Source organism: Scaptodrosophila lebanonensis, unplaced genomic scaffold (assembly GCF_003285725.1).
Source record: "Scaptodrosophila lebanonensis strain 11010-0011.00,11010-0021.00 unplaced genomic scaffold, SlebRS2 tig00000085-arrow-pilon, whole genome shotgun sequence".
Taxonomy (NCBI): Eukaryota; Metazoa; Arthropoda; class Insecta; order Diptera; family Drosophilidae; genus Scaptodrosophila; species Scaptodrosophila lebanonensis.
The window spans coordinates 2,074,562-2,100,205 of record NW_022060564.1 but is presented as its reverse complement, the minus strand read 5'-3'; the positions used below and the strand labels follow the sequence as shown (position 1 = coordinate 2,100,205).

The window sequence follows — 25,644 nt, the reverse complement described above, 5'->3', positions numbered from 1 at the left end:
GAAATAATTGAAAGCCTCTACAGTACAACAGTGAATATTTTATATTATGCCTGAAGTAGAATAAACGATTTTCTTATCTGACAAGTTTGCTTATATCTTCCATAGCAAATTTTGGCAACTTCCTTCTGACGTTGTTGAAACAAAGCTTTATTGTTAAGGATATAATCTTGGCTTTTTGTTTGCTAATGCACACAGGTATTAGTTAGATGTAAAGACAGTAATGCTCCCAGAATGATGTTCCAAGTGCTCCCAAGAAAGCCCGCTAAATTGCAATCTGCTGTATTGCAAATTTCACAAACGTCGACTTCAAATTTATCTGCGGTCTTTTGTACTTGCAAGGAACATGCATCCATTTCGCAATACACGCAGCCTTTTGTTTCCAAATACATTCCTGAAATAACACGTGGCCAGCAGTGTAAAATAGTTTCCCCTTTAATTCCTTACCATTCCGTTTCCTGATCACAATCGATTTCAAACACACGTAGGTACCGTTATGAAGTTTTGGCACATTCTCGAACAAATCCTCCATTGCTTCAACCGTCTTTTCAACCGCACGTGCTGTGCAAGTAACCGAATTAGGGGTTCTGCGTTCGCGAACACCATAAAAAGTATCGCATCTCAGCGACGCAACTGAAAATAGAAAAATTATGTTAAAAATTGTATCTATTCAATCATTTTCTGAATCTTACCCCGCCGCACACTTAACATATCAAGTAGCAAGGCAAGGATCATAATATTTCTACATACTTTAAATTTATTTTCGAACATTTTTGTTTTATTGTCATTCTTTGTAACAAAATTAAAAAAGATTTGTTTAAATTTGGAAAATACAATTGCAACCCTTACTGTGAAGAAATATAAAATTAATGCCTTTGAAATAAAAGCTATCCAAGATATTAGTTTTTTTTTTCGATAAATTTATTCTTTATGAATGGCAAAACATCTGCATAGGTATGTATGTACAATACAATAGGAAACTAAATTAAAAGCTAAAGCTGTTGTGCAAGGAAAGGATGATGTGGAGTCAAAGCATTAAGTAAAACATTTAGCAGGTTTTTGGTTCCGATTGCCACATATTTGTAAACAAAATGGGCACCAACATAATAAAAGCAAGTCAGCGACGCCACTGAAGATTGCAAAATGTAATTGAAACTTGTTATTATTGATGAATTATCTGAATCTTACCATGCCTGGCACATAACAGTTCAATAAGCACGACAAGGACCAACACATGTCTACAAACTTTCAGTTTATTGGAGAACATATCTGTTTTTACAACAATTTAAATAGTTATTGTTATTTGGAAAAATACAAATGACATTTCTACTGAGGGAAAATAAAAAACAAATTGTGTTTTTAAATATGAGCGCACATCTAAAAATTATGTATTCATCACATCCATTTAAGTCTAGTATTTTAAAAGAGAAACGGATTCATCATTAAACTTTAGACATCATGAAAGGCCAAAGGGAGGAGAAAAATATATAGTACATTCAATACTTGCAGAAATGGGAAAGGGTTTTGAGTTAAGAGGAGAATGCGAAAAACAATAAAATAAATTGCTTTTTTTTAGTTGATAAGACTTACTGAACCATTATTTGGCGACTTTTCATAAAGAGATAATATTTTATAAGGCTCAAGGTTCAATAAAATCATTTTTAAAGCCGTCTTCACATTTTGGAAGAGTTGTTGCACAGAAAAACAATGTTAACAGAAAAACATATGAGGATAAATGATTAAAATAACCAATTTAAAAAGAAGAGATTTAAATATAAATATGTTTAATGAGCGGACATTCTTCTTGGTCTAATTAAAAACGGAAGCTTTTATTGCCTCTGTTTTTTAACATGTCAATTAATTGTTCATCTTTTTAGTTAATGAATCGAGTACGTTACAATGTTGGCCGTACTGACTAGAAATAAAATGAGGTGGCAATTGAAAAGGACACAACCCAAGCCCCCAAGAGGTGCTTGATGGAAGCTGCAGCTCCATTTAAACTTTTTCTTTGCGCATCGTAAAACATTACGGAGACAGCCAGTGGCACCTCTACCTGCTCCTCCCCGCCATCAAACTCCAGATCGTGTCGTTCGCCCAACACCAGCGACGCATGTTGCACCAAACGCTGATGCGCTACCTGCCCCTGGAGTAGCGTCATCGCAGCCACATGGAACTCGTAACGAACACTGAGAAGCATGTTGCGGCAGCTGAACGTTCGCTGCTCCTCATTATAGTCGCCACGCACGGGTGGCGGCCCAGCGTCTTCGCCCTCGTAGTGCAACTGCAAGGGCAACCATTTGTCCCTTTGCGGTCTGCCCAATTGAGAGATAAATATTTGGGATATATCCGCCAGATTGTGGCAATTTTGCGGCAACAGTTGCGCCCAAATCTCCGCCTGCAGTCGCTGGCAGTAGTCCGTGTAATTTTTGCTGAGCAACAGCAAATCATTCTCGCCCTCCATGCGCAGCAGACACTGCTTGGCGATGTCTACGCCATATTGTGCGGCATGGCGTTTCTCTGGGCTGCGCCGACAGTTGCCTCCACGCGATTGCTTGGTGAACAGGGACAGCCAATGGCCAGCGCCAGCATTTTCGTGATAGTAGTCAAGGATTTGCGGCAATTCGCTGTCATTTTGTGGCACCAACTTTGCCAACAGAACTGGAGAGCCCTGCAAATAGCCCAGCGGTCCCGATGTCGGCTTCTCGGCGTGCGACGGTTTCAATTCCACATCGGTGCCATTACCTAGCACATATTCCACCACATAATCCTGCCAAAGTTCCAGCTCGTTCGGGTGTGATGGCTCCTCCTTGAGCACAAGTTTCGCGTTCAAAATGTGCGTGTAGTTGTGATAAAGGAGAAGCTTCATGTTCCTCGAATATATATCGAGCTGCACATCGGTGACATTGCACACAACTTTGTCACTCGAAGAGTGCAGGCATATTTGAATATCAAGCCCAACACTCTCGCCCTCACTCTCACCAGGCTGTTCCATTAAGTCCTGGACACTGCGCGGCGTCGCCAGCAATCGATGTGTGCTAGTCAAGTTTAGCAAAGTCAAGAGATTGTGCTGTAGCTGCGATATATCCGCTAATCGGCAACTACTTCTCATCCCTTTCAGATGACGAATGGGCTGCTGTATCTGGCAAAAGACGGACTCATAGGCACTGGGTATTTCTGCATTTAAAAAGGAGGGAAACGAAAAGGAATTGCATGTCCGGCAGCTAAAGCTATAACTGAAATATTTGTTGTGCTACCTACCGAAGATCTTCAGTTCCTTGGTTTCCGGTTGCCACAACTGTAGCGGCTGCTCATATTTGTAAAAGACTGACTCCTGAGCTAGTGGCGTTGTCTCATAGGCACGAAGTGGTTCTGGCCATTTGTAGTAGTCTTTGGTATCAAAATTGTTGCTAAACAACTGCAAAGCAAGAAACTAAGCATTAATATAAAAATCACTATCAACAATTAGAAAATTTGTTGATCCGTTTTAAATCAAGTTACAAATGTTGTCAGAAAAAATATTAGTTCTACTATTTGTAGGGAGATTTTAGACGTTCAAAAAAATGCATCTGATTGTCTTTTAAAATTTGTTTCGACAGCAATATTCTGCTATACTTTTATACTATTCTTTAGTTTAGGAATAAATAGACTTTTTCCAGATCCATTTATATATATTAATAATTACAAATAGTAGCTTTTATTTAAAACTTATCTAAGCAATGATGGAGACGATAACAATTTCTACTAAGAATCGTTGCAAATATTCGTATATATAGTAAAGCACAAATTCTTATTGCCATCTCCGAGATGGGGAATTTCTAATCTCGAATATTACTTTGCGGCTAGACTCACCTGCTGCTTGGCGGGTTTCGTGTTCGTGCGAAAAACGCACAACCAGCCATCGTTTATCTTACACGAGGGCAGACCATGGGTATATTGAAAATCCTCCAGACGCAGTTGTAGCTGCGGATGATCAGTCATTGCGAGGCAATTGAAGACTTTGAGCGCTTCAGCTTGGCAGTCAAGATCGCAGCAACAATTGAGATCGCAGACTCCGGCGAGTACATCACAGGAGCAATAATAGGGATAGCGAGCAATAGGTTTTACTGGGGGATTTGGGGAAGCTGTCTCAACTTGTGGAGGCTCCGTCGCTAGAGCAGTTGAATCGGTTGAGGCATTGGGTGCTTCTGTACTGGCTGTTGCTATTGTAGTGTTCTGCTGTTTACTAGGAGGTAGGCTGCTCGCCGTGAATGTATCCTCAGAACTACTGCTGCCGGCGCTACTCAAATCCAATCCAAGTGTTGTGGGAGGCATTTCAGTTGAGGTCTGTGGTGTTGCGGTTGTTGTATTTGGATTCAAAGTCGGTGATATACCAATTTTAATGCCCTGAGTGATGCCCACCAGTAGGCTGAGGTAGATAAGAAACCTACCCGTAGCCATAGCTAATTGAACTCTACGCCGTATTCTTCAAATTTGCGAAATACTAAATTCAGATCTACGATCACTTTGCCGGAGCTGCGAGTTTGCAATTTGTAGCTGTAATTGAAAGAAAATTGTTGTTTAAATCAATTCAGCGGATTTGTAGAAACCCTTTGGCACAGAAAGCATGTAATTCCATTAAAAAAGTTGATAATTTACGTTTAAAATAAAAAAATTAATAGAGAGAGAAAAAGTAATTATATAACTACGAAAATTTTTGTTCGCTTATGGATAACTTAAAAGAATTTCAATTTTTTACCAAAAATGGAAAAATAAGTGATTTCACATGGACTTATTATGACAATGGAAATGGATCACTAAGAAAAAAGAATATATATATACTTGTATATATATGCATACTATCCCACCTCTATCTAGGGCCCGCCCATTCGCACTCACCGATCCACACCTGAATATAACAAATCGGTTTTACTTAAAGCTGCGCCACCGCCCCCAAAACGCTCTTTTATGCAATTCCACCAGCCGGCCGGCGCCACCTTCCACGTATTGATCTCTAGGCGATGGGAGCCCGGTTGTGTCGGTACGTGAACGAAACCGTAGCCCACAGGCCAACTTTGTTCCAAGACGTTAACGGCGTACACCTCGACAAGGAGACGCGGCCAACCCTGCACAGCTGCTGCGCTCAAATGCACGTCCAGGGGTTGCGAGAAGTCGGCGCAGGTTTCCAGGCGATGTGACGAAACGGGCGTTTGTCCCTGAGCCTCGCCTTGAACCAAACGCCAGGCGTTGCCTGTGCAAAGTCCCAGTACAGTTATAGTTGCCATTGCACTTGTATTGGTAGGGAATGCTTACCGCTCTGCAAAATCCACTTGCAGTACAAATGTGGTTCGACGAAATCAACAGCTTTAAGTATTTGGCCAATTATGTGCACCTCCGCCATCAATCGTATTTTATTTTGAAGGTTCAAATATTGTGAAACATTTGTAAAAGCCGTCTCGTGTCGTGTTGTTTCTCTTGATTGGGTTTTAATGTTTTGGCAGAGTTGTCGTTGTTTTTGGTTGCCGAGGCAACCGAGCTGCCAACTTAAGTGGAACGACAGGCTCGTTTGCTCAGAGCGAGGGTTGAAGCAGTGGTGGAAATTTAAACTCACTTTATCACCGTTACTTTTGGATTATTATTTAAATAAATAAATTGTGCAAAGTGTTAAATACTAATCAGGTGGTCGGTCATGTGGATGAAATGTATAATCTGAATTGACATACATGCATATTAATAAAAAGCACCCAATCGGAAATATTTAAGTAAAAGTGCAAATGCAGATATTTTTAGATTACAAAACAATAATCATAAAATCGTAATTTTTAATAAAATGAACCATATGTGCAAGTTAGTCTAAAATATATAATTTTGTAGATAACGGTGCATTTATTCATAGCTTATTTTGATAATTAACCCACTGATTTGTATTAATTTAATAATTATTGCTATTTGTAAATTAATAAAATTATTAAAAAAGTTGTATATGACTGTGGTTGGAAAGATTCTTCTCATCTTTTGAAGCTCCTCACTGCAGCGCCAGACTTCGATTTACAATTGAGTCAATCACTTGATTATCAATATTTTCACAAAAATAACTAAAGTGCGAAAGGTGGAATGGAATGACCTTTTGCGCGCGATTTATCAAACTTAATATCAATACGAATATAAAATGTATTAATTATTTGTACCAACGATTATCATTGTCAGGGAATTTCTGTTAAATCAGTACTTTATTTCTATAGAAAACTGTATAGCTATCTTGAAACACCAATACAGATCCTCTGTTTAAGAAACCAACCTCTAATGCTAAAAAAATATGCTTTTCTGAATAGGGGCGATAATATAATTGGGTGCTTTTTCCCTTAATTTTAGACGTAAGACTCCATTATTTTGTTTTTCTACATTTATTTGTATAAAATGTGTTCAATTTTAATCAAGACAAATTGCTCTATTTTAGTAATACTTTTTTGACGACAGCGCGCACTTTTACAGCTGTTAAGTATATTGCAGAATTTTTAGGTTTTCATGGTGAACCAGGTATCTTCCTTTATGGCTTGAATATCGTATCGGATTTTCAGTGGCGCCAATATATGCATTATCATGTGCTTACACTCACTGGACGCAGTTGGCGCCTTGGGGAAAACCAGGGACTGATTGATGCGCTTCAGCAGGATGTGAACATTGGAACCATCGTAGGGTAGACGACCGAAGACCATAGCATAGCAGACCACACCACAAGCCCAGACATCAGACATAAAAGGATCGTATGCAATGCCTGTTGTGGAAGATTTTCTAGTTTTTCTCTGTTGACAATTGTCGGGTGGGTCGCTTACCTTACCTTTCAATATTTCGGGGCTGGCGTAGGCGTAGCTGCCGCAAAAGGTCTTTGAGAGCACCACCTGGTTGTCGCTTGTCTTTGTGTCCTTGCGCGCAAACCCAAAATCAATGAGCTTCAGATTCCAGTTCTCATCGAGCAACAGATTCTCGCATTTGATATCACGATGGACGACATTTTTGCTGTGGATGTACTCTACGGCGCTGATGAGCTGTCGGAAGAGGGTGCGGGCCTGGGGCTCGTCCAGAAACTTCTTTTCACGCACGTAGTCCAGCAAAGTGCCATTCTCGGCCAGCTGCATTATTAAATAGACCCGATGACTGGTCTCAATGCTCTGATAGAAGGTAATGAGATTCTCATGATGCAGACCCTTGACTGCTTCTATTTCGCGAGGTAGAAACTTTTGCGTATATTCCGTTGGCGCCTTCACCTTTGATATGATCTTGACGGCCACACGCTTATTGTATTCCTCGGAGAAGCCGATCTTTACTTTCGCATAGTTACCTGTGCCTATGACCTTGCCCAGTATAATGCCATGCTCCTCAAGTATGGTCTTCTGTGGCTTAGTTTTGTCGTCTTTGGCTGCAGTTGCTTGCTTCGGCTCGTTGTTGAATGTATAGACTTTTTGTTCCTGGCGACGACCCGAGGCCTGATCATTGACTAGGTCTTGTGATGAAGAAGCAGCAGCTAAGTAGGTTGATGTTTTAGTCATTGACTATTGTCATGTGGATCTGGCATCAGCCCCGGCTCACCTGGCTCATTGGCTTTTCGCTTTGGCGCTGTCGCCATTTAAAATGGTACAACGAATTTTTTCTGCAGCGTTCGCCAGTCTGTTGCCTAATTTGTGACGTGCTGCCGTGCAAAAGCCAAAGGTTCATGGAGAATTTTATTTTAACATTTTTTGAACTGAAAATCGAACAGGCTTGATATATAAATATCAATATCTCGTGTCATATTTGAAACATTTTTTGCCGCTTGGCGAGTAGGCGTTCAAATGTACGACCTATAATAAGTTGGAGCTTCCGAACTTTTGGAAAAAAAGCAGAAAAACCGCAGATGTACAAACTTCGATCTGATGACGTTTTTACAATGGAAACTACACATCAAGACATATGGAGATCAACATTGATTTTAGAACATTTGCTTGCTTGTTTAAACCAATTCTATAAGTTTTACCCTTGAGTAAGAGAGGTTTTTCAAATGCTTAAGAGGTTTATCTATATTAGACAATAGCTGTATCGTGTTATCGTGCTAATTTAAATTCTTAAGAAGTAGAAAATGGAACCACAATACACAAAAAAAAAAAAAAAAAATAGAACGCATTAACTGAACATTCGGCAACTGATTTTTATTTGGTTGATCAGGTTGATCAAAATAGAGCTTTATAAACTTTTTAACATATAAAGAAATTTATGCAATTGTATTATAATGATGAACGTTTTTTCCATGGGTTAGTTAGTTTAACAACCGAATTATAATTCTGTTTAAAAAAGTTCAACTTTTCTTTTGAAATTTTGTTTTTTGTATCATTAAACTATGCAATTGTGGGGAATACACTAATTTCTGTTCAAATATCGATAGCAAAGGGCAAAATCGCAGCCACAAAATACTAGCAATGAAGGAAAAGAAGCGAAGAAAGCAGAGAAGACAGTACATGAGTTTTGATTCGCAGCTGTGCATTTCAAGATAAAAATATATCCACATTAATTATTTTCTATAGCTTTTAGTACTTCGTCTGCATTTGAACAAGTCGCGAAATACAACAAAATCGATCTGAAAAAGTTAAAAAGCGATATTTGATTTATCGATGCTTGTGCCAGCTCTAACAGCTACGCGTCTTCTAATTAATTTGCAAAAGTGCCGGCTTGCAGCAGTGAATTTTTCGCAGAAGTATAAAAGTATAAGTATGCATATTTAAAAGTATAGAATATATCAGTAGTGCATTTTGTTTTAAAGTGAAGGTTGCTGTTGCTATATCACTAAAATCGGTTCTCGCATTAAGTATTTGTTTTTGGAAGTGCCTTATTCCAATTTCGTGGAATTTCTTGGTCTTTGATGCCGAAACTGTTTTATGGCACACAGCTTATGAATTGCTTATGATTTTTATCTGGAAGGCAGTCCCAGCTGCACGGCAGGTTCGCAGGTAAGTCGACCACCAAACAGGAATACAAAAAATGCTTTGTTAATTGAATTTATGTGCCTGAGGCTGTGGTGCGTCGTTGTGTTTATGCAGTTGCCAGTTGTGTAATAACTCAGGTAAAAATCAAATAGGGCCCACCTGCATGGAGAGGGGGCCGAGAGCGCCTCAACTTTATTGTACGAATTTATTGTTCGTTCGCCTGCCAAAAAGGAAAAATCGAGCTAGTCGGCGCTTTTAGCTGCCCGCCCATAAAACTTTTGCTGCCCTGTAGAGCAGATGATGTTGGCCATGGCGATGACGATGACGATGTTGGCGACGGCGACTTCTTTTTTCCAGCCCGTGGCCATTGGTTACCTACATTTTTACTTAACTTTCGGCCACTGCGTTGTTGTTTGAGTTTTGGTTTATGAAATTTTAACATTTTTTCGCATTACTGTGTTCTTATTGTACATATGTACACTGCCATGCACTTGAATAGGGACAAGATTTTCTAGCATTTGTATTGTGTTTTTCTATTTTGGGGAAAGGGCTGGCTTTAGATGCTTTGGTGTTTCAATTAGAATGCAGCAGGAGGGAACTGTTAAAATTTACAGTTAGCTTTTAATGATTAACAGTTATGAATTATCACTATTTTGCTTTTGACTATGCCAAAAACACACCATTTTTGCCATGCACTTAAATAGGGACAAAAACTTTAACATTCTATATGTTGCAAGCTAATTAAAAAATGACCTTACAGTTTTTTTTATTATATTAATATTGGCTTTATTAATAATGTGTGTAACCGCCTTTATTGGAAATAACCTCGTAGATTCGGTGAGGAAGGGAATCATATAAGGACTTTATATAGTCTAATGAAATTTCGCTCCAGGCGCTTTCTATGGCTTCTGTTAATGATTGGACGTCTGCAAACTGTCTTCCAGACGCGTACACTTTACGTGTAAGCCATCCCCATACATTCTCAATTACATTGAGATCAGGAGAGTAAGGGGGCCACTCCAATAAGGACACGTTCTGCTTGCTTATCCAGTTTTTGACTACACGTGCGGTATGAACCGGGGCATTATCATGCTGGAAAATCCAAGATATAGGCTCAAAAATGTTGCCAAAGTAAGGAAATGCCTCCTCAAGCAAGCTTTTGTATGAAGTAGCGTTTAGCTTGATGATACAAATTTGAGCTCGCTTGTCCCGTAATATGAAATTGCGCCCCATACCATAATACCCCCTTCACGGCTATGGTGACGAGCCAGGTAGTGTTCCTCCTTACGTATATCATGGAAATAGAAGTTGAAACCATCAGGTCCATCTAAATTGAATCGTTTTTCATCAGAAAAAAGCACTCGATGCCACTCCTTATTCCATGTCATATGATTTCGGGCAAAGAGCTGACGCATGTCTTTACGTGGCTTTGTCAGAGGTGGTTTTTTTTTTTAGTCTTAATCTTTTAAGGTGTTTTGCTTTCCGTATAACACGTCTCACTGTTTCAACACTTGCATTTATTCCCAAGTTTAGGCGAATTGCAGATGCGGAGCAATGTGAGTTTGACGCTTCCCGAAGAACGCGTCGTTCGTCTGAAGATGTAAGTGCCTTTAATGTGCGTCCTTTCATATTTTTCCCGTACATCAATGGGTTTTTGAGAAAATTTCCAACAACAGACTTGCTTTTGTTAATTTTTTCGGCAATTTGTCGTATATTCATGTCACACCCTAAATGCTAATATTTTGCCCTTTTCTTCAGAAGTGAGTGTTTGACCACGGCCCATTTTGGTTTGTTTTTAATCAAAATATATGTATTTTAATAAAATACAACCTTCTGTGTTCATAGTTGCACACACACTAAAGTTATCTTCTTTGTCCCTATTCAAGTGCATGGCAAAAACTGTGTGTTTTTAGCATAGTCAAAAGCAAAACAGTGATAGTCCATAACGGTTAATTATTAAAAGCTAACTGTAAATTTGTACAGTTCCCTGATGCTGCATTCTAAGTGAAACACCAAAGCATTTGAAGGCAGCCCTTTGCCAAAAAGAGAAAAACACAATACAAATGCTACAAAATCTTGTCCCTATTCAAGTGCATGGCAGTGTATGTACGTTGTTGTTGTCTTTTGTGCTTGCTTGCGCGAGCGTTTGTGGCTCTGTTTGTATTTATATTTGTGTGCGTGTATGTACAAACATATATATGTATGTGTATATGTGTGTGTGTGCTCGCAATTGTTGGCGCTTTCGCTTACCGCCCACTTCTGATACATAAGCCTGCAAAGAGTGCGAGGAGTTCCATCGAAACTAAGGCTGAAGATGACATATACGATACGATATGTACATACTTATGTACGCAACTGTTCTTACATAGTCATATATACATATGTATATGTATGTGTATATAAGCTCTGCTGTACAGTGATGTCCAATTGTTTAAATATAAATTGATGGTGGCGCACTCGATTGTTTCGATATTTTCGGACGAAGCCTTCAATGCAATCGAATATAAGTCGCATTTAATGCCTACTTTCGTGAACTAGAATCAAGAATTAAGTATGCTCATACGTCTTCAAAACAAAAATTAACAAACATAAAAAAAGCAGTTGAAGCTTTGTAATATCCTTAACAATTTTTAGTTACACTACAGTTTTTAGTTAGTTCCGTTGCCAGCTACAGAGCATCAGTTAAGTTGTAAATAAACAGCTCTTGTGGTCCATTTAGATTTGTGGCTGTTTTAAAGTGGCTTAAGGTCATTCGAGCGGTTTGTAAATTTAAATTGAAATGCTCACAACTATGTGAATGCACAGGCATACACACACATATACATACTTATACACAATTGTACATTATATACAATAAAAGTATATACATATGTATGTAGGTATGCCGTGTTGAGTGTATTTCATTCGTCGTTTGTATCCTTCGCGTGCAAGTGAGATTCCATGTTTCATTTAAAATTGAAATGTAGCCCTTGGCGCTCCCTACACACAGGCTCTCCACAAACAAACAAATTCTACAATTGGCAGTGGAATTTAATACGCCACAGCACTGGGCTTGTATCAAATAAATTATTTATATATTTATTTATTTTGTTGGTTTGTAATGAAAAAGGCAGCGAGCAAAGATAATGCTTGCCAAAAATATAATTTCCTTTTCTTTTGTTGGCTTTCTTTTTTGTTTTTTTGATGGTGAGGGGTAGATCTCTCCCTTTGATGCTAGAGCAGGTATATGCATGCATGTTAATGCCGCCATTACGTTGATTTCACAATATCCTTGCACATCCTGTGGCACATCCGGGCCAGCGCACTTTTCGCCGCAGCCGCCAAGCCCGTCGCCGTTCCACGTTCTTCGTCCAGTCAGTGCAATGTCAAAATTGTTTGTGGCAGTTGTTGCCGCAGATTCTCTGCCAGCGGAAATGCCACGGCACGGACCGTGCACAGCGTGACGTACTATGGTCCGGGGCAGTTGGTCCAGGCGCTGCTGCGTAAGCTTCCGCATACACACACACACATACACAAACGCACGCATACACATTCATGGTATTATACAGTAGAGCTGTGCTGTCTAGATGAGTTTTGCAGCACTCTCCACATTTGGTTCATATTCTGTATTTTGTTTCATCATAGTGTTCAAACATTCCAAATTAATGTGAAAGACAGTCATTATTATTGTTATTAAAAAGAAACATTCGATAGAGCACAATATTTAGGGTAACTACGAATATTTTACATGTCCAAGCTATCAATATCAATCTTAACTGAACATACTTTGATCTCGCGGCGAGTTTATGTATTCTATTTGAATACATTTTAAAAATATATACATAGGTCAGTATTATAGTGTTCAAACAGTCCAAATTAATGTGACAGTCATTATTATTGTTATTAAAAAGAAACATTCGATAGAGCAATATTTTACATGTCCAAGCTATCAATATCAATCTTAGCTGTAGTATGTGGATCTCCAGGCTTATGTATTCAATTTAAATACATTTAAAAAATATATAGTTCAGTATTATGTTGTATCTCTGTTTTCTCCAACTATTTGTCTTCAGTTACGCCAATAGATTTGCTAACATTAGACGTTCATTTCGTTCTCCAATTTTTGCTGGATTTTCTGTTGGATTGGTTGCAGTCGTTCGACAATCTGCACAATTTTTTTGAGATTCTTATGCAGGACAACAAAGTATTGCACATTTGTTGTTGCGTCTACAAATATTTGAAGATTGATTAGATTAGATTATTTGTTAATTCTACTTCCAGATCTGTTATGGTTGCACAAACCTTAAACGCTTTTGCGCCTGAAAAACGTCGTGCGTGATTATATCCTTGTGATCCAGCTCACATATTGCCCCCCCAGAAAAAAGGTGCACTTAACTGAATCGATTCCGAGCGTCACAGCTCTGGTAGGCACATACACATACTCATGGTATACGCAAAACTGACAAAACAGCAAAAATGACAAGTGAAATATGCGGCGCTGTGCAAATTTGCGAAAGGTCGGCGGGGCAGAAGAGGTAGAAGTGGAGTTTCTGTGTTGGATTTTGAGTTGGCGTTGTGGTTACTGCGTGCACGTCATCATCATCATCATCATCGTGATTGTCGTCATCATGTTCTGCAGCAGCAACGAAGCCTGAAGCAACAACTGCCGGTATATTACGCATACGACCTGTTATGCTTAAAGTTGTTCTTTCTTCAATTTTGGTTTCTCTCGACATTAACTTAACTGCATATTGTCATTCTTAAATGTAAACGTAGCTCTGGCCATAGCTTGATAGACATTCGGCGCTTCCTTTGGTGATCCTGTCGGCTGTCGGTTCCCGGTGTTGACGGCTCTTTTTTTTTTCTTCCGTGTTTGCGCATAATAAAGGCGATTTATGTTTGTACTGAAATGCCATTCATTTGCGGTAATGCACCCTTTCTCTACCCTTACCACCTTCGGGGATTATGCATTTTTATTTATTCTCTTCCTCGCTGGCTGACTGTCTGTCTGTTTGTCCGTCTGCTTGCTTCTGTGTGTATCCGTTTATAATCCTTCACTTACGACATGTTATTGATATGGAGTTGGATACTGGATATTTTATTTAAGCCTGCTATTTGCATAGTCGATATTTAAATTGGTAAGCTACTTTCTAATAATAATAAGTTGAAAACGGAATAAGCTTGCTGAAAAAAAATTATTCGAAAGCTATGGTTCTCCAAGAACAAGTCTTCCATGTGCTGGAGTTATTTTTAAATTTAAACACCTATGAGCTTTAATATTTATATATGCCCTCCTTTAATGCCTAATTGATTCTCTTTAATTCTTCGCATTATTCTAAAGGGGGTTTTTGGGAAAACCATTTCTATTTTATGTTTGAATTATTCAAAGTTTGGTTATCAGGGTGGGTCTCTTTATGGACTTAAGGAGGCTGAAGAAAAATATTGCATCTTGGAGAAGAATGCGTGGAAATTAATAATGAATTAATTTCATAATTTTTCTTTTGAAAGTAAGCAAAAACATAAACCTCACAATAAGTGTCTCAAAAACTCAATAAATGTTAGCATGCTTGCATTTTAAACATATTTTTGTAACTATAATATCGAATAATCAAGCTACTATATCAATTTCAAAATGCTAGACCTTTAAAATTTATTCTTTTGGTTTATTGTGTTTTTATTAAATAGTAACAGTTTTCCTTTTTGCTTAAACACAGTTCAATTTCCGGTAAGAATATTAAGCCTTAAGTCTAAAAGCACATGCACCAAAAAAAAAAGATGCAATATTCGAAGATATATTTTTGCAAACTAAAATTGTGGCAACTTCCACTTTTGAATGCACAAAAGTTTTGCAACAAAAACAGACCCAGTCAAGCAGCAAAAAATACAAAAAAGGAAATCAGTAGCAAGCAGAGAAATATTGTAATCCCTGCGTCGAAAAGCCCCTTATACAAACGTCGACGTAAGCGACGGAGACGATGGAGACGACGACGACGACGGCATAACTTCTTTTGGCATAATAAAATAATATTTTGGCTCAAGTCCAGCAGGAAACAAAACAAAACATGCTGAGCAGAAGTAGCTAAAACAACAACAACTCCAACAGTGGACGAAGAGGACAAACAGTGGTGTGGAGAAGGGCTAAAAGCCCAGATGAAGTGGCCATGACAGCAGCAAAAATAGCAGAAGTCAATGCAGTAGTCAAGTATAGTTGGCCGGGCAACTCCTGGGGGCAGGACCGCTTGTCAAGTTCAAGGATTAAAAAATTTTTTTTAAACAAAACACAACTAAATAGGGCCATAGCAATAATAATAATAATAATAATAATAATACAGCTGGGAATTGAGATGTGCACGTGATGAGAATTTCTTTAAGGATCGTGCCTGGGAAAAATGTTCCAGAGCATTCTCTTTGTTTCTGAAGGCAAGATGTGTAGTTCTATTTCAGATTTACAGGAAATTCTAAATGATTCTTATTGCTAGGTATGGGGAAACAGAAAAGTGTAACTGCCTCTAGAGTGCTTTCAAAATACACCAACACACGTCTATTTTCCAGTTTGAAACTGACACAAATGTATGTAGTTATAAAATTCTACAAAACTAAACTAACATCTATTAATATGTTAGGTGGAAAATTAATCTAGAGTGATCTATATTTCAAAATCAACTTTAGATCTTACTTGTAGAGAAAAATTGACAAATATTACATCTTGAAGGGCAAATAAAAGAGTTTATAAATATGTGATCATTTCCGGCCTTGGAATTGTTAGGCCCCCGTTCACGAATCACGCACATCACCAGTTATGTTGGTCTGCACTCTCCATGCTCGTGAGTGCCTGGCAACGTCATCGCTTGGCATTTGGCATTGCCTTGACTTTGTGGCTTTTGTCTGCGCGACTGTCTGGCTGCCATGATTTTATTTGCATGCGCGCGCCTGTCAACACGAAGGATTTCCAAAATGCCAACTACAACGAGAACGATTCCTAGACACATGCAACGCATGTACCACGCCCTCTCCCTCCGCCCTTTTTTTTCCTTCCCTCCTCAGCATGCTTAAATCGACTCGTGTTCACTGAAGCACGTTGCATGTTTGTCTATTGTTGTAGCAGCATTTTTTGGCAGACAGCCCAAAGGCATGCGATGTAATATTTTAAGCTGGATCGCTGGCAATATCTGCTGCAAAGTGTGAGTGTAATTGTTCCATGCATGGCAATGAGTGATGAAGGTATTAAATGTAAAAGCAGAGACGCTGATTTTTCCATCAATATATTTAAGAATCAATTTTAAAATATCAAATTAATTTCGAGTTGTTGGCTGGACTACAGAAACAGCAGATTAAAGGGATAGATTTCGTTATCTCTCCATTCTCCTAAGTTTATTTTCGATGCTGTTGTTTTTTATGCTTTCATATTTTATTAATTGCTGTAATATTTGAATTTAAATTAACTGCATTATAAACTGCAATGTCGAATTTTTCTGCACTTTTTCGTATTTAACGAACAGGAACCTGCCTTTTCTACTTAACTCACAAGACTGTGTTTTAGCTTAATTCCATTTAATAAAGCAATAATTTTAAATGATTTGCTTCGCTTTGTAGTTATTGAAGCAACTAAGAAGCGCAGCGTTTTATTAAATCCCGCACTAAAACTAATATTGAAAGACAAACTAATCTGCGAGCTTAAAATAGAAAAGGCATGAAGATTATAACACAAATCTGTAAAGTCAAAGGAATGTCGCTTTGCCTTTAATTAAATTTCGCTGAGTGTATAACCACGCGATTGCTTTATCATGTTTTAAATAAGTGGGTGATATATTTGGTATGAGAAAATTTGCGTTCAGCAATAAGTTTCAAATCAATAACTTAAATGTATTTGGGTGGGCGCGACTCAGAATGCGAGTTGAGAAACGGGAGATGTGTTTTAAGAGTACATAGTTATAAAGTTCGCAAACTTATTAACAATTTTAAAGCGGCAAACAGATGGAAAAAGCCAAGATACATATACATACAAATTTCAGATACATATCATAACAATAGGTATTAGTAAAGAGGCTTATCCACAACAATTTCCGATTTTCGTGTTGTTATTAAATCGAATAAATGTGCGGCAGCATTGTTTCTTTCTCCATCACACCGTTCTCGTATCTTTTCCCCTCTCCCCCGTTGTCTGCCCTCATGTGCATTTAAATGCGCGTCGAGCAAATAAAGAAGCGAAAAAAATTATTGCAACTGCAATGGCAATGGGCGCCGGCAACACGCATTGTTTATATATGTCAACAGCTGCTGTTGCAGCTGCAATAAAAAAATTGTAAAAAAACAGTTCAAAAAGAGGGCAAAAACTTTCGGCAGTTGCGCCCGCAGCGTCAGCCAGCGAAGAGTGAAAATGAAATAAATTAATATTCAGTTAAAAATGTGCAAATATTTTATATGTGCACGTCGTTTGTTGTTCCCGTTGCTGAGATGCTGTTTTTCCCATTTTTGTTTTCGTTTTTTATTTATATTATTTATTTTACACATGTAGGGTGCAGCCCCACCCCCATCTCTCTTCGCATTCCCCTCCCTTTGTTTACGGTCAGTGCTTTTCACTGTTTTTATACTTTTTGCTGCTTGCGTATGAATTTATAAATTATTTGCGCGCTTGCTGTACAATTTATTATTAAATGTAAATGTTGTGAGCATACATTGCAGAATTTGTAGCATACTTATGTGCGTCGAACTTATCTGCAAGAATGCAGCCAAAATTGCTCAAACCGTTTCCCCCGATTCCGTCTCTGACTGACTGCCTTACTGTACAAGTATATGAGCATAAATTAATGTGCCTGATTGCTTAACCAAATGCTTTCTATTTAACTATACGGTAAAATATTTTATGATTTATGTAAATGTTTCAAAAATATATACGAGTATAGGAATAAACAGGGGTTGTCTGCCGCAACAACAAAAACAACAACAGCAATGACAACGCTTATTAAAAATTCATAGAAATTTACATAACTGGCAACTAATATTCATGGTCTGTGTGTATGTGTGTGTGTGGGCGTGTGTGTTTGTGAAAGTTTCGAAACTCTGACATAACCTCAAAGGCCCACTTAATAACCGACCACATAGCAAACTATGTACTTAATGCTAAAAAGATAACTAACCAACAAGCCAGCGCACAACTTGAGGGCATCAGTGCACATTGGGACTCAAAACAAATAAAAAGATAAATTTCAAAAGCTATTTTCATTTATAAATAATTCAATTTGTATTGGACAAATGTGAATTAGTCTTCTATCAAATATACTGGCTCATATAAAAGTATTAAAAATGTCGAAAATAAATAGGTTATATGTATTTGCACTTGAAGAAGTGTAAGTCTTCGCTAATAATTTCGGTCTTGTCGAGCTCTCTATGAATAATTTAATTTGGATGAATATATTAATTTTAGTTTATAAATATAAAATTGATATATTCCATATTATTTCGAGGTGTATTTGTTTTATCAAGCCTATTGGAGCGCGAAAAATGTGATTTGGTTTTACTTACATATTATAAAATATGAATAAATATTTTGCAACCAATAAGTTTATTTATTTTTAATGAATATGCAATGCATAAACCAGATATAATAAAGGCGCCAAAAGCAATTAAATATAATTACTGTTCATTTGAATAGAAATATAGCTAGTAGAGTGATGGATCGACTTTTCAAGATAGAGACTCTTAGCATATTGAGGAATTAGTTCTGTCCGTTAATTGTATGCAGATTGTCAGATTGCAGCTAATTATTTCTTTGTAAAAGCCATTCAAGAGTCTTCGTCAAGACACTTTCATTATCTTCAACATTCTTTGGTTTGGATAAAGCGGAGCTTTGTCAGTGCTATAATTAAATAACAGATGTAACAGATTTTTATAATTTTTCACACATTTTTGTTCCGAAACTTGAGTGCTTTAATAATGTATATTTCGTAGATAGCATAGTTGGGTGAAGGTGGCTTTAACCGGATAATTTGTGTTTTAGAAGATAAAAGGATGAAGATCTGTGTGGTCGACTTTTTAAAGAAAATTCAAAAATCTTTTGACTAAATACAATTTTATAAATTGCATTTAAAGTTGTTCTTCCTCATTCCTATTGCAATTTATAATGAAAATATTCAACCGAAAATACGAAAATATTATTTTGAAGCGACAGCATTACTTTACCTTTTCGATCCACTGTGCATGTGGGTGCATCTGCGTACGGCAATTCTAAAGCCGTTTGTAATATGGGTGTACCGCACAGTAAGGACCCCCCGCCCGCCCGCAGTCTGTCCTCCCCTCCTCTGCTATCGCCATCATGTGCATTGCAGCATTATAAGCTCATTAATTATTCATAAATATTGCTTTACGCAATTAGTTAATTCCAGATTGATTGATTTACTTTTGTCTATGCATTTGTATTCCCATTCATTGTCGTTGTTGTTGCTGGTTGCTGGTTGCTTTTGTTGTTGTTGTACTGTGTCGCAGATGTTAGGTGTGCTGCGTATCTCCATCTCTGTCTAGCTGTGCATGCTATCTCGCTCCTCTGCGTGTCAGGCGCTTTTGTGTCGCTCAGTGCCTGATGATTTGTGTTTATGGCATTGTCTCCTCGTGGTTGTCGTTTCAAGGCAAATAGTTCGCAGCTAACGACAAAATGCCATAAATGCTTTGTATTTGTGTTGCGGGCGGCATGGGCGGCATGGTTGCGTGGGGCGTGGGGCGTGGCATCGTGCGGTTGGACAGTGCAAAGCTAAATGCGATGCACGCGTGTCTGTGTGTATATTCGTTTGTCTGTTTGTTTGTTTTCAGGCGCTTTGAAGTTGGACGCGTATGTGCTTTTTGGGTTGCAGTGTTTCCTAGGGGTGTGTGTCTATTTAGAACCGATACAAAAAGATTGATATGCCACGCTGAATCTGTTTAAATGTAACCTTCAACAGCTACTCAGTTAATTGGCTCCATAGGAATATAATGCTAGGATTTACTTACAAAAAATTCCAAGTTCTCGCTTGATTTCCATCTTCATCCATATAGCTTTAACTCAATTGTTTTGTCTGCCGAGCTAGTATTACGGAAGGTCTCACTTTTCAATTGAATATTTAAAATAATTTGAAAAACTCAAACTGAATTTTAAAAAATGGTTTGTTTCAAAAGTGCACATTAAACATAAGTATATTAGGCATTAATGCGAGTACTAATGAGCTCAGTTATTCGCAAACATGCGAAGGCTACCAATAAGATCTAACATTTGAAATTAAGTAAGCAATGTGTAAAACTTGAGCCAAGTATCAGAAATATTGATTCCAACTTCCAAAAAAAATTATTTAAAAATGAGATAATATTTTAAAATTTAATTTTCATTATAATACTTATAAGAAATGCATAACAATGAAATAATTCATGACGACAAACTAGAAATATAATATGCAACTAAATTTAATTTAGAATAACAAAACGTCTATGCAGGAATAGTAATTTCCCAGTATTCTTATGCATATTCGATTGATACGAAGCATTTTCTGTTAACTATAAATTTTTATATTGTTCCTATTGCGAACCTAAGCTTGATGCGTCATTTGCCAGAATAGTTTTATGAGTAATGTGTTCAATTATTCCCCATTCCTTTCGTGTGTGTAAAATGCACATTATCCGATATACACTCACGTTTATTGCGAACTCAACTGCAACTACAACTACAAGAGAGCTTGTAATGGAACAACAATGGAACAGTCAAATATGTTGTTGATTTGCCAGCTTGTACAAGTACGTTTGTATCTTTCAGCTGTGCTTGTGCGCAAACTTGATATCCTAAATACTCTCACGCAACTAATCATCAATTGAGATTCAAATTACGACAACAACTTGCAAATACACAGCCTAGCAGGCATTAAATCGATAATAATCACAACAACAGGCAATACATCGACCGACGACTGACAACAACTGCAATGACAACAAATGTGCACACACACCCATACATACACACAAACATAAAGACATATGTATGTATCTGGGGGTATATCTGTTGTATCTCCCTGTGCCGTTTGCAACAAACAAGCTGCCTTTGAACCCCAGCTGAAAATTGCAGTCAACATAAATCGCAGGGCAAGCGTAATCGGAAAAGCGGGCCAAGAGGGGCAGGCTTATATGACAGACTAAAGCTGCCAGTCGTTCTACAACTCGCATGTGTTTGTGCGTAATGTCGGGGAGTTTGAGGTCCAAATGCCGCAGTTGCGATTGGTGCTCGTCGTCGACGTCATTGTCGACGTCTTAATGCCAAGGCAAGCGTGCAATCAGGCAGCAGTGCGATAAATGCAAATTAATTAGGCAACGCAACTCAGACTCAATACCAAAGCCAGTTGCCACAATTAGAAGCTCAGCAACCAAAGGGTATTTAAGGTTAAATCTTAGAAGTGTGGAGTACCATGACAAAAATGATATCCAAGATTGAAATGAAAATAAGTTAAATCTCGGAATCTGTAGAAATATTAGGCTTGATATTTAAAATATAATTTTTTATAAATTTTTTTTAGATTTTGCCTTTGATTTTCCTATAGAATAATTGAAACTAAAGAACAATCGAAGCTATGTATACAATTTTGCGACCATCTATAGGACTTTCTCAAGCAGGATATTCAGCTGTTGGTCCTGTACGTCACATTTCGGGAATCTTTAGAGCCATGGAAATAATTTGCAACTGCAAGCGTTTGAAGATTTTCTAAGATCTCTGCAACTATACCACGTGTAAAGATATAGGAATGGAATATCTCGGAATATATAAAATAACAGAGAACAGCAGAGCTGCTGGGCCTTACAGAACAACTGAGATTATTTTCTCTGCTGACAGTTGATAACCAAAACCATAACAGGTGGAGCGCTTTTGAATGTGGTTGAGTTGGTCCAGTTTAGAGATTATGACAGGAAGCTTATGATGACATTAGTTTGTCTGAATTTTTAAATAATTATTTTATTGGCCATTGTACCGAGCCAATTGAGCATCTATAATGTGCTCAAATTGTTTCGTTATAAATATAGTAGGAGGAGGAGTTGGAGGGAAACTGTTGATTTGTTGTTATTCTGTGTGTATTTGGGTAAATTGAAGCATTCGGTTGGCCAGAGATAATGCGTGAGCTTCAATTAAGCCGCAACAATTAGTAAGAGGCTTATAATATGTACAAACATATTATGTATTTATGTATATGAGTGTGTGGGGCAGAATGGAAATATGTATTGGAAACATGAAATAACTGCAGGCCAACCAGTGAGCCGAGCAGTGTGGGGAAAAGCCTACAAATAATCGGGGGGGGGCGTAATTTCAAGAGGAAACGCAGTGGTTAGCAGTCAACAATATACATTTTTCCGGTCTATATGGATGTGGGCGAATGTTTAGCAATTATGTTATTTATCACAAATTTTACTCTACGGTCCTTAGACAGGCAAATTAAATTTGTTGTTTGCAGAATTTCAAACGTTGCTAATATATGAAGAACTCATATGGTTTAGCCTTTCCATTGCATGTTTGCTTAGTATGCAATACTCTTGTGCGAATCATAGTAAAGCAATTAATTTGTCGAGTTACTGTCCTGTTGCTGTCTTTGATGCTTCCTCAACAGTATCGAGGTCATCAAGTTTGCTTCTGCTATATCCTGCAGCATTTAAATACCATATAAGGCTTCATAAAGAAGAAAAAAAACAATAACAACTGTGTGGTAGCTCTCCATATCTGTATGCCAGTTCTTCATTTAACTTGACCAGCATGCACCATTTTTAACTCAGCTGTGCACTTGGCCAAGATTCTAGGATGTCTCCTTGTGTGATGTGCTCTGCCCATTCCTCTAATTGTAAGTTAATACCTTTGGCAGTTTGGCCAACTTCAGCTGCAACTTTGTGTCTGAGCTTAAAAGAAACGGGAAGAGCAAACAAACAAAAGCTACCCACACCGCTCAGTTTGTGGCACTCCAGCACGTCTGGATTTCTCCACCCTCCAGTCCCCCACTACTGCTACCGTTTGTTGTTTTTTCTCTTTTTGTACTGTTAGCATATTTTATGCAATGACAATGGCTTTGGCCTCACCACTGTTGGTAGTTTATAAATCATTTGAGATAAGCTGCTGCACAACGTACAACACCTGATGCCTTTTTGAAAGGATGCCTGCCACCTCTGCCTGTCCTCTTATGCCAATGCATGGTGGGACAATTTCAATATTTCGGTGGACAAAAAGGCCTACATTGAAACTTCATTTAAATTTGCTGCTATTCTAAAAGGTTTTCTTTTATATAAGAATATATATATGTTCTTTGATCGTTTGGAAAGAGGTTTGAACGTATGAACGCCTATAGGTCTGTTTCTATGAGTGCCAGCATATATAGTTACTGATATTGGAAGAGTATACGAAAAATATATAAAGCTATTAGTACATAAAATATTTACTCAGCTAAGTCGATTGTTATTGTTATTCAATGTTCTATACTTAAATGAATTTATAATAATAATTGTTGTTTTTATAAAATTAGGAAATGTCATTTAAAGTTTAAAAAATTAAGCACAAATGAGAGCAAGTCACTTTTGCAATTAAAAGTAAATAAAGTAAGTCGCATTTTGTTTATGTAGATTAGCAGGTCGTACCACTGTGCATTGGTTGTTGTTGAACGGCATGTCGTGTTGGTTGTGTCATTTGTGTTGTGTTGTTGGGCTTGCCATCCATTGGAGCCTTTTACGCTAAAAATTGCAAACAACGACTAAATGGGCACAAAAAACGGCAGCTCGAACGAACGACATAACAAAATTGAAAATAAAAACGTACAAAAAATTGGCAGCAGCAACAACACACATCGCATATATGTATATCTGTATATAGCATATACCCGTGGTAAAGTTGTGTGTGGTGTGTGGTGCTGTGCTGTGGCGCTGGGAAATATGAAAATGTAAATAGCATAAAATGAAAACATGCAATGGCAGCACTTTTGCCACACTTTGAGGTGGGCAGAATGGCAGCCGGCAACCAGTAACAAGCAACCAGCAACCGACAGCGGCAGCGGCACACGTCACGTGGTTGCCCCTCTTGCTCCTATGTTGTTGCTCTTGTTGTAGTTATTGTTGTCGGCTGTCCTGGCACGAGCTTCGGCCCGCTTTGACTGACGCTGAGTGCAAGCTGTTTAGCTTTCATGTGACAAAGTAAATTTCAATATATTGAAATTGTTATTTAAGTAGAGTGCACGTGGTGTTGTTGTTATTCGTGTTTTTGTTGTAGGCACCCGGGCACTGCCTTTTTTTTTATTTTTGCTGCGCCGGCAAAAATTCTTGTTTTACATTTATTTTTTCTTCTGCCGATTCCAATGCTCTGCTCCTCGCATTTTGCCATCATGTGGCAGCTGTGTGCGCACGCTGCGGCCTCGTCTTGTAAATAGTGTCATAAATAAATTTCCTATGATTTGTGGTTGCAATGGGGCGTATGCGCAATGTCACAACCTAAAGAACATGTTATTGTTGTCAAGGCGGCTCTAAGCAGCAGCTGGGGGCTTCAAAACTGTACTGTTAACTGTAAGAGCTTCGATTTTTACCCAAGTCTTTTGCGAAATTTCAGATCTCTTCATTTGTGCTGTTAAAAATAGTTATATTATTTTGATCACTAATATTTTATTTAAATGAGGGGGCTCTGTAGTGAAACTTCTTTAAAATTTTGGGACTTTATATAGTTTGGGCTCAAAGAAACTTGTGATTTAAATAAACATATAAATTAAACAAATAAATACAACGCCTTGCTTGCTAAATGTAATCAAACAAAAGTTCTGTTCAAATTACTTTCTAAAATGAAAGTGCTTATAGTTAATTGAATTATTTTTATAAAAAGCGCTGTGTTTCCACACTCCAGCCTATGCTGCAGTCTTTTTGAACAGCTGTTTGGCAAAATCTTGAAAAAATCTAAATCATTTGAAGAAATTCAAGTCAAATAAATAACACTCCAGGAAGTTGTGAGAATTGCCTTCAACCCACATGATAAATATTTCTGAATTTTAGTTTCTGCCTTTGATATTTGAAACTTATTGGTAGGTCTCGGACACAACGATTTGCATAATTTAATACGTCGTTTTATATTTTTTAGAAGAGCAGACTGCATTTTACTCCTACTGTCAACATTTGTTCAATATCGCAAAACAAAATCGCACTCAAATTTCTAAAACGTTGTGTACTACTCGTTTTGCCTTGAAAATGAACAGTAAATATTTTACACATAAATTGCACTTTGAAAGGTTTTCTGCAAAACAAAAAACAAACAAAATTGTTGGTACAGTTGCTGGAAAAAGGAGCAGTTGCTGGCACTTCTGCTGCAGTCGCTGCTGGCAGCGTGTTAGTGGCATACGATTTAATTACAAATAAAGTAATTTTTAATTGAATAACCTCTAAAGTTGATGAAAAACGTTTTGCAGACCGACGCGGCTGCCGCCGAGCGATGCAATGGCCAACCAATGCAGCCACCGCTGCAGTAACAATAGTAGCTTTTTGTATCGTTACACACACTCACACGCACGCACACACACACACACACACACGTACATATATCGCTTAAAAACTGATCGATTTTCAGTTGGGTCCGATGCAAACAGTGCTAAAAAAAAGACGCATCAGAAAAGCGGCAGAGCTGCCCTTTTCCCCCACCACGGCGTTGACTGTAACTTCATTCTCACCAAATTGTAAGCGTGCTTATTGTGTGGGTGTGTGAGTGAGTGTGTGTGTGTGTGTGTTTGCG

At 38.0% G+C, this 25,644-nt stretch overlaps 4 protein-coding genes across 6 annotated transcripts; all 4 read right to left on the bottom strand.

The window, feature by feature from the left end:
- Positions 1 to 18: 18 nt before the first annotated feature.
- Positions 19 to 774, bottom strand: LOC115626398. Its single transcript, XM_030521761.1, has 3 exons — positions 690 to 774; positions 445 to 630; positions 19 to 391 (listed from the first exon to the last, which is right to left on the bottom strand). Exons 1-3 carry the CDS (start codon positions 766 to 768, stop codon positions 183 to 185), a joined length of 474 nt encoding a protein of 157 aa, XP_030377621.1. The 5' UTR covers positions 769 to 774; the 3' UTR covers positions 19 to 182.
- A 990-nt stretch (positions 775 to 1,764) lies between these two features.
- Positions 1,765 to 4,451, bottom strand: LOC115626438 (tectonic). The gene is made up of 3 exons (XM_030521813.1): positions 3,847 to 4,451; positions 3,256 to 3,412; positions 1,765 to 3,171 (listed from the first exon to the last, which is right to left on the bottom strand). The coding sequence occupies exons 1-3, from the start codon at positions 4,432 to 4,434 to the stop codon at positions 1,913 to 1,915; spliced, it is 2,004 nt and encodes a 667-aa protein (XP_030377673.1). The 5' UTR covers positions 4,435 to 4,451; the 3' UTR covers positions 1,765 to 1,912.
- LOC115626439 (B9 domain-containing protein 2) lies at positions 4,390 to 5,420 on the bottom strand. The gene is made up of 3 exons (XM_030521814.1): positions 5,287 to 5,420; positions 4,873 to 5,224; positions 4,390 to 4,530 (listed from the first exon to the last, which is right to left on the bottom strand). Exons 1-3 carry the CDS (start codon positions 5,372 to 5,374, stop codon positions 4,437 to 4,439), a joined length of 534 nt encoding a protein of 177 aa, XP_030377674.1. The 5' UTR covers positions 5,375 to 5,420; the 3' UTR covers positions 4,390 to 4,436.
- A 938-nt stretch (positions 5,421 to 6,358) lies between these two features.
- LOC115626452 (testis-specific serine/threonine-protein kinase 2) lies at positions 6,359 to 7,707 on the bottom strand. Of its 3 annotated transcripts, none has more exons than XM_030521828.1 (3): positions 7,561 to 7,707; positions 6,812 to 7,495; positions 6,359 to 6,748 (listed from the first exon to the last, which is right to left on the bottom strand). In XM_030521828.1, exons 1-3 carry the CDS (start codon positions 7,595 to 7,597, stop codon positions 6,489 to 6,491), a joined length of 981 nt encoding a protein of 326 aa, XP_030377688.1. In that variant the 5' UTR covers positions 7,598 to 7,707; the 3' UTR covers positions 6,359 to 6,488. The 3 variants fall into 3 exon arrangements, with proteins under 3 accessions (XP_030377688.1, XP_030377691.1, XP_030377690.1); XM_030521831.1 differs by lacking the exon at positions 7,561 to 7,707 and having other exon boundaries at positions 6,812 to 7,250; positions 7,313 to 7,409; XM_030521830.1 differs by having other exon boundaries at positions 6,505 to 6,748; positions 6,807 to 7,495.
- Between the last annotated feature and the right edge of the window lie 17,937 nt (positions 7,708 to 25,644).

Coding starts and splice junctions, on each gene's coding strand:
- LOC115626398 (XM_030521761.1), bottom strand. CDS start 768: ATGTTCGAAAATAAATTTAAAGTATGTAGAAATATTATGATCCTTGCC. Junction 631..689: donor TATGTTAAGTGTGCGGCGGG/GTAAGATTCAGA, acceptor TTCTATTTTCAG/TTGCGTCGCTGAGATGCGAT. Junction 392..444: donor TGTGATCAGGAAACGGAATG/GTAAGGAATTAA, acceptor GTGTTATTTCAG/GAATGTATTTGGAAACAAAA.
- LOC115626438 (XM_030521813.1), bottom strand. CDS start 4,434: ATGGCTACGGGTAGGTTTCTTATCTACCTCAGCCTACTGGTGGGCATC. Junction 3,413..3,846: donor CGAAACCCGCCAAGCAGCAG/GTGAGTCTAGCC, acceptor CTTGCTTTGCAG/TTGTTTAGCAACAATTTTGA. Junction 3,172..3,255: donor CAAGGAACTGAAGATCTTCG/GTAGGTAGCACA, acceptor TTTTAAATGCAG/AAATACCCAGTGCCTATGAG.
- LOC115626439 (XM_030521814.1), bottom strand. CDS start 5,374: ATGGCGGAGGTGCACATAATTGGCCAAATACTTAAAGCTGTTGATTTC. Junction 5,225..5,286: donor CAAGTGGATTTTGCAGAGCG/GTAAGCATTCCC, acceptor GACTTTGCACAG/GCAACGCCTGGCGTTTGGTT. Junction 4,531..4,872: donor TTATATTCAGGTGTGGATCG/GTGAGTGCGAAT, acceptor TTTCAATTACAG/CTACAAATTGCAAACTCGCA.
- LOC115626452 (XM_030521828.1), bottom strand. CDS start 7,597: ATGGCGACAGCGCCAAAGCGAAAAGCCAATGAGCCAG. Junction 7,496..7,560: donor GCGAAAAGCCAATGAGCCAG/GTGAGCCGGGGC, acceptor CAACCTACTTAG/CTGCTGCTTCTTCATCACAA. Junction 6,749..6,811: donor CAGCCCCGAAATATTGAAAG/GTAAGGTAAGCG, acceptor CTTCCACAACAG/GCATTGCATACGATCCTTTT.